This window comes from Polyodon spathula, chromosome 26 (assembly GCF_017654505.1).
Source record: "Polyodon spathula isolate WHYD16114869_AA chromosome 26, ASM1765450v1, whole genome shotgun sequence".
NCBI lineage: Eukaryota > Metazoa > Chordata > Actinopteri > Acipenseriformes > Polyodontidae > Polyodon > Polyodon spathula.
Window position 1 is genome coordinate 12,282,294 of NC_054559.1, and position 8,138 is coordinate 12,290,431.

The window sequence follows — 8,138 nt, forward strand, 5'->3', positions numbered from 1 at the left end:
ATCATAAGACAATATATATATAAAGTAATGCTACATTCCCATAAATGCCAACGTTAACTGGTAGTTGTGAAAACCACATAACTGAAAAGCAAAAATACCATCCTTTCTATGGTTATCAAGCAGGAAAAGAGACGCTGAAATCAAAAGAAATCACCGCAAGAAACGGCCACGGCTAATGAAGAGAATCTAGACATCTTACGGCTGCATTACGAGGGAACCTCCCTCTTTCGGGTTTCATTCTCAAACCTGAAACTCAAAACACAGAAACTCCGGAGGTGACTGACTGACCAAACACAGGATTTAATCATCACTAATGTAACTGCGTGTGTGCTCCAAATAAAACCCCCCGACTAACTTCTCCGCCTCTCAGTGTTCATCGCTTAAAAATAATTTTAAAATGTACTTAAAAAAAAAAAAAACTGAATGAAAGAGCACGTATCAAATTTGAAAACGCCCCATGTATGCAAACGTATGTGGTCACCTGACATGTCACCTTTTTTACCCTTTTTAAGATGTGTGAAACTTGTGCGCAACTATTCAGCAACAACCTTTGAAAAGCAGGGGTGTCTCAGTAGCTTCACAAGGGGCATGCTAGTATAGACCGTAAGATATACAGAAGTCCTAACCAACAGCAATAAAAACAGCTCTCGCTTCACTTCAAGATGTGAAACTGATTCATTTGAGTATAAGCGTACACTCACAGGTGTCAACCTTTGACCAGGTTTCTTGACTAAATCTGTAACATTGGTTTTCCGAGACAAGATTAACACCTGGTACTGTTTGTTGTGTCCTTCCTGTTTTGTCGGTTTCCTATCCCTTAGAGAGAAGTCTGCTTTATGCACTCTTTACTCTCACATTATGGATGAGCCATTAGTCATATATTGAACTTCATCACATAATTGTAGAGAACTATCATCTTTCCACATGTTGGCTGGTTTCACAGAGCCTGGTTAGCAGTAATCTTGGACTAGCTATTGTTACCTACGCCAGTGATAATCAAGGTCTGTGAAACACTGTTGTTTGACAAGAACAAATAATGGCTAAGGAAATGGAAACACTACACACAACCTGTATTTCTCTTGGTGTAAAAGTGTTCCATGGATCCCTTTTTTGTGCAAGTCAAGGTGGTGGCAAGCCTACCAGTCTAATTTTGTAATAGATCACACCATCTTTGACAAACTATGAAGCAAGTCACATATCTAATCTTCTAAACTTTGAGACAAAAACCTAAACTGACATGCAATGCTGTAGTCAAAAGGTATTGGCAGAAGATGCGTTACATCATGCATGCATTAGTGCTCTTCTACTCATTTCCCTCAGCATCTTACAGGTACAAACTTCCTGTAATACCTGTTTCTGTTTTGCTGGAGAATCCTGCTACTTGCTTGATAGCGGCAGCAGTGAGTGCTAGCCCTCGACTCCTTCTCAGCCCGTGCAGCAACACAGCTTCGAACTGGGCACAAAGACAGATCACCCTGAGGACAGACACACAACAACAGGTAATGAATCAGACTCAAAGAGGACAAAGTTTATTAAAGATATTAAGCTTATTAGATGACTAAGTTTAGTTTAGATTCTTACCGGCTGTCTGAGTCAGAAGCAATCTCCTTCCTTCCTCCAAAGCGGATTTGGCACTGATTAAACAGACAAACATTTCCATCAGGAAAGATGCGGTGCACCTTGTGCCAGCAATGTTTCAGCTTCCACATCATTCATAAGTGAGTTTGGCATAACATAAGCAGCTATCATCTTTCACGATTTTATTTAACCAAACTTGACCCAGCATGTTCAGAAATAGAGAGCACATGTCAATTGCTTCCACTGCCCTTTACCATCTAGCAATACAGGGCGTTCTGTTCAGAGTCTAAGATGGTTTGCATTTTGCAGGCCTAAGCATTGAATCAATTCTCTTTACAGCAGCGGTCCAGTGGCAAAAGTGGAATAAGAATGTGTTTTAACAGATTACAATTAACGTTTGAGAATAGATAGGCTATTCTATTCGGTACACTACAAAGCAGTAATTTTCTCACCAGTTCTCCTCATTAGAACTCGGTGGGAGGGGGGGTGGGGTTTATAAATGATTCGTAGCTCTGTTGTTGGAGATTCACAATGCAGAAATACTTTTCTGGAGTGCTTTGTGATTTCTTTGGAGTCTTTAACAGTTACAGAAGATGCCATGTTTTATCTGCACATTTTACCTGCTTGACTGCATCCAGTAGCCGCTCAAGCAGATGCTGTCTCTTGGCGTCATTTTGCTGTGTTCCTATAAAAACAGAATTTCACTGAAGTGTCTGCAGGCTCTTGTTGTTTTACATATTGGACACTGGAATACAGGCCCTTGTTACCAAAAAGGTCATGCTTTTCTGTGCAAAATCAAACAGGACGGTGAGGTCATTCCTTTGTTGCTCTGCTTAACCCTGGAACCCTACCTTATTTATTGATCCTATAAACAAACATTAAGTTTATACAGCTCAGGACAGTTTATAATGGGCAACTGTTTTGTGAAAACTGTTTTCCCTGTTTTTTCGTGCAATAGTACTAAGACAGTATAATGCTGAGGACGATCTCCATATAGAACTGGACTAGCCTGTACTCGCCTTAGTATAACAGAACTAAGGACTCATTTCTCAAGTGTGCAGCAATTGACCAAAAGCTGAATCAGCTGGAGGCCAGGGAGCTGTCAGAACACTTGTGATCCACAGCCCACCCTTATCCCTACCATATACTCTTGTTTAATTTTTAATGTATGTTTTGTTTTGTTTAAAGAAAATGCTACTGCCTGCAGCGTGGGTTTAGCGAGCAAGGTGATAAAGAATACTGAACTACCTGCTACAGAAGTACTCACAGTTGTACGCAACTTTCTGGCCATTGTAAAGGATGCTGTTCAGTGGGTAAGATACAAAACTGTGTTTCAATGCTTAGAGATGAGCATGAGCAACATACAAAGTGGTTAAAGTCAGGGAAGCCCGTTAACAGTTAGTGTTAAAACTGCACACTGCATCGTTTCCACACACAACTAGTGTTGCTTGGTTAAAAATAGATTTGTCCACAGCAGCAGAGGGAACAAGCAGAGAACATATTTATAACTACCTTGTACAAATCCAGTAGGTTTCACTTCCCTACCTCAGCCCAGTGCTTCTTTCCAAACAAATTATGCCTAGTCAAAGAGATAAGTGTCTCTGCTTCCTCATCCCAGGGCCATTCTGAGTAAGTGTACAATAAAGCGGGCCACGCATTGTTTTTTTGTTTTGTTTTTTTCTTTGCTCAGTCCCTAATGACCAGGCTATGGACGACAGCGCACGTGTCTGCATGCTCGTGACAGATTAACCTGATAGTCAATATACCAACGCTTTCAAAGAACTGCTGACACCAGCAAACTTTCTTACACTGGTCAGCAACAGCTTGTGTTGCTACAAACCTCTCTACTCTCCCTTTCCACTTATACACAGAGGGATACATGATATTTCATTGCTTTTCCCTCCAACTGCTTAAGTTTGCAATGGAAAACCGATGTTCAAAAGCGCCAGTTTATAGCCTACACCTAAACCCGGGGTTCATTTAAAGGTTTGTTTTTATTTAGATGTATACATGTTTATTCTGACAGACACACGTAAGCTGCACTACACGTTTAAGCATACACAGAGGCAAATAGTTTAATGATACTAGTGTTGACTGCATCAATGACTTGTCCAGTCTTGTCTAGAGCTTGTGAAAGTAATTCAGAAGTTAAAATACAGAAATTGAAAGTATATTTAAAACATGCACTGTACAACTCATTCAGATTGAGATTGAAATATAATGCTTTACATTGTGTCTGTTTAGTACCTGCTTCCTAAGCAGGCCCTATAGAGTGTAGCTTGTTTGCACACCCTTTGAAACATGTTTGCCACTCTCTCACTATCTGATGTTCCTGCAACTTGCAGCAGTTGTGGGTTATTGGTGTCATGGCAATGCAATGATCCCTCCCAACCTGATTCCGTTGGCAGTAGTGATAGCAAAACTAGAACTAGTGTTTTAGACAATCGAAGGAGCAAAACCTGTTCTGCAGTGTTCATTGCACCAGAACTAGAAACTTCACCTTGCTCTAGGTTTCGGTATCAGCAAAACAGAGTTTGCATATCTGCCTTTTCTGTACAAATAATAATAATAATAATAATAATAATAATAATAATAATAATAATAATAATAATAATCTTGCAGTGTCCCATGATCATGCCTAATTATGAACTAAAAACTTTCAGTTAAAGTGTACAGCTTTAGTTAAACCACTTGCTGATAATACCTCCCTCGCATTTCTACTTTTCGATATAGTATGGCTTTCTCAACAGACAACCGCAACGCTGTTGTCTACTTTCGTATTATATGACATTTTGCCAAGTCGTAAAATCACCGTGATCATTAGTTTATTAAAATACCTGCTTCTCTGTACCTGGTGTTCAGCATACATTATTTTAGTTGTGTTTTTCAGGGCGTTGTTTACGTTAGAGGTGTATGTGTGTGTTTGTTTATTATTATTATTATTATTATTATTATTATTATTATTATTATTATTATTATTATTTCAAGTCGATGCAGACCTTGTCCTCCTCCAACGCAACACCAGGCTAGCCTAGTACACTTCCCCACTGTTTGTGTACGTGCAAGAGATCAACACACAACAGCGCTTTAAATAATTCAAAAGGAAAAGTAAAACTACTTGTAAGGAAATGTTCGATCTCAAAACAAACAAAAACAAATAATATCCAAACGAGATGCAAAAACTGACAAATCAATTTACCTTGACAGTTGCATGCAAACAAACACGTATTTTGATATCCTGTTGTATCACTCACCACTCATCATTCCAGTTCAGTTTATTTCAAATGGCGTTAACTTAAACGATAACAACAAACATGTCGGCACACACTTTCGGTTTTCAGTTAATCCCAAAACAGGCAGTCCGCTTTTTAAATGTTACGAGTCCCAGACCCTTCAGCCCTCACGTAGACAGCAGCTAAATAGGCAGTAGTGGAAAGCCAGCCTTCCGATCAAAGGATTTGTCCAGTGGATGCAGGGTACATTTCTTTGGCCCTGGTGGCTCCCAGGCCTGTCCTGTGAGGCAGAAGTAGTGGGTGGGAACGTACTCGTTAAGCTAGGTGGGCGGCAGGGGTATCTCGGGGGTATGGGGCGTTTGTGCCGGGGTGCAGGGAGATGAAACAGGAGGGATATAATCACCGCTTTGGAAAGGAAATTGGCAATCTGTTCGTGCTCGGGAACCAGTAAGGAAGCACAGCCGCTGAGGGTCACGTGACACATTAGTACCTCAACATGACAGCAGAACCCTGTCACATGGAGAGGGAAAAACAAGAACCCGGAGACAACTGAGATGGGTGGTTTGTCAGAAAAGCGTAGAGCAAGTGTAAAATAATTTATCTAGCACAAATGGACGTGCAACGATCCATTATTACTATGTTTATCGGTTTGTAACAGGAAGCCTGCAATCTAACTGTGGTTTCCAATTCTGACTTATTTAGATCAAAATGCAGCCGTGACAGCATTGTCATAGCATTGTGACCTACAGCGTGTAGGTGCAAAGTTTGCAATACTGGACCCAATTAACAAACCTTTAGGACTGTTTTAAGGATTGTTTTGCTAAAGCCTTTTTAAAAGCTCATTTTGATTCATATACACTTTTTTTTTTTTTTTTTTTTTTTTTTTTTTTTTTTTTTAACTATTTTGCGAACATTAGACGGGTTTTCTCATTTTCAAAGAACGGTTCAACCCTAAGAGAAAACGGCCCATGAAACAGTACTTAAAACATTTCCTGAAGCAGTCGATTTTGTGAAGAGGGTGCATTATTTCCAAAGAAAAACGATATACTACATTAGCAACAATGGCAGTTTTTATTTTATTTTAAGCACAACATGTTTCTGAGTTTACAAGTACGAATAACAGTAACAGACCCTATTGTTTCTCCCTGATGCTTTACAAATACTGGATTACTATATAAGAAATACATTTGGATAGAGCTTACCACCGGTAATATAAAAAGCAAGCAAAGGTGAAATTAAAATAAAACATTTTAAACAAATAACCGTGGTTCACTTGTCATTCCTTACATTATTAGTTTATTGTTGTTCTTAGTTTTATTTTCTCTTACTAAAATTGGTGCAAACGGCACTGTCGTGATTTTCTATCAGTCCACAGTTTCACGTTACACACTCAGGCTGTAAAGATGGACCCCCACACACCCAGCACAGTTCCCCCGGTGTTGTCCAGGGCGCAGCTGCAGAATTGGGCTGTTTTCGTGGTCACCAGGATAGTGGCTCCTTCTTCTGTGGCTGGGACTGGCAGGCAAGACGGGTACGGGGCAGTGACGTCACCATCGTGGGGGTTAGCTTCATTATGGGTCACAATGACCTCACCGAGGGCGGAGGCTTCCACTGCACCAAACTTCCTCGCTGGGGGTCCTGTCTCCATTGTGACCCTGAAAAGGTTGTCCCCCTCACTTCCGACAGCAGCCCTCTTTTGGTTCTCCGCTTCTGCAATGATATCATGAACATGGGTACACTATCTATTCGAAGCTATTGACGCGATCAGACGCTGCAAACGTCCACCTAACACATAACTGGGGCTTGTTATGGTATCAAGCAAATTAAAAGCAGGACGATAGACTTTTAAACACCCCATCTGGGATTGCGATGCAAATGATGATTGTTCAATTCTGCATTTAGTACTGCAACAAAATGAGTCAATGTAAAATCGGTATACCGAGGCTGATTATAATACTGAAATATTTAGTGGCATTGCCCATCATTTAAAGTCTCCGACTTGTGTTACCTGTGTTTTTGTAAAAGTCTGGCCTGGATTTCTTTTTCTGTAACACCCGAAGAAGGAGGGTGACGGAGAAAACCATGGCAACTAAAAACAGAGCTACCCAGATCATGATCCACACCCCCTGGCCAAGCTCGTTAGGCGCGGTCTCCAATTCAGATTTCTCTGGATCTGCTGTGAAAATACAGTAAGACGTACACATACTCACGTGTATTTCCTAGCTTTGAAAAAGGCTTTGGGATCTAGTTTACATATAGATTTTTTTTTTGTATGCAAACCAACAACCTTTTACATTTAGAGGAAACAAATTGATATGTGGGCAAACATGTAACTGACGTCCATGTGACACAAAATCACATGTTGGTTCTGTCTTTGTTTTTCTGTATTTTTACATTTTCAGATTTTTTATTTTTTTATACATTTTAAAGACATTTTCAGAAATTAAACAGAAAAATCAGACAAAACTGTATATATATAGATATATATATATATATATTTCTTATATATCTATTTATATATATATATATATATTATATACAGTTTATTAGGCACCGATACAAATACTTGAGATAAAGTCCACTGAGTCTTATTCTGAAAAGTCGCAAATTCAGTTCTGTCTCTGCAGTCTAAGCTACTTGCATTCAAGACTAAATATGTTCTTGAACTGATAACCAAATAGACAAAATAGTCATTTTTCACAATAGAAAATGGATCCATACAAAGGCTAACAGTTCGTTTTAATAATATGTTAATTACAATCGTAGCAGTATATAACGATATTGTGATATCATTATAATCCAGTATATTATACTGTACAAATCCTAGCGGACGTTTCAGTACATCACAGCATTACCAGCAGTACAGTGCTTTAGGAGCAAACGCTACACAGTGTTGGTGAAATTGTAGCACATTGCTTCAGATATTTAAAATGGTTTTTAGATTCTACTCACGTTGGCTGCAGTATGCGCGGCACGCAGGAGGGGGCGCTTTGGAACAGCGCAGAAAACAGTGTTTGCAGGTTTGGAGCAAATTATCTAAGTATTCATTCGGGGAGCAGTTGTTGGCCATTAAAAAAAATAATTTGTAAAACTCAAACCAAGGGGGGAAAAAAAACGATTAAAGAGAACACTTGAAATGCAACTGCCACAGAGTGTGCCTCTTGCAGACTTTGTAGTGCAGGAGACGGGGTTACCCTTTTTATGAAGTGACTGACTTCCTGCCATGCAAATGTTGTGAGCAACAAGAATCCCCCCCCCCCCTCTCTTAGTCCCTACATAATTACGATTTTATATGAAGGATGTGTTTGCCTAAGATTTATGTTTAAT

The 8,138-nt window shown here is 39.6% G+C and overlaps 2 protein-coding genes across 2 annotated transcripts in view; both read right to left on the reverse strand.

The window, feature by feature from the left end:
- Positions 1-5,307, reverse strand: part of snx29 (sorting nexin 29) — a 111,076-nt gene extending 105,769 nt beyond the window's left edge. Inside the window, exons 1-4 of the mRNA XM_041229152.1 lie at positions 4,833-5,307; positions 2,199-2,263; positions 1,582-1,634; positions 1,351-1,475 (exon numbers count right to left, since the gene is read on the reverse strand). Coding sequence (XP_041085086.1) covers positions 1,351-1,475; positions 1,582-1,634; positions 2,199-2,263; positions 4,833-4,842 — 253 coding nt within the window. The 5' untranslated portion in view covers positions 4,843-5,307. The remainder of the gene's footprint in view (positions 1-1,350; positions 1,476-1,581; positions 1,635-2,198; positions 2,264-4,832) is intronic.
- Positions 5,308-5,848: 541 nt separating this feature from the next.
- On the reverse strand, positions 5,849-8,138 carry LOC121301026 (tumor necrosis factor receptor superfamily member 17). Its single transcript, XM_041230111.1, has 3 exons — positions 7,764-8,138; positions 6,820-6,987; positions 5,849-6,521 (listed from the first exon to the last, which is right to left on the reverse strand). The coding sequence occupies exons 1-3, from the start codon at positions 7,879-7,881 to the stop codon at positions 6,202-6,204; spliced, it is 606 nt and encodes a 201-aa protein (XP_041086045.1). The 5' UTR covers positions 7,882-8,138; the 3' UTR covers positions 5,849-6,201.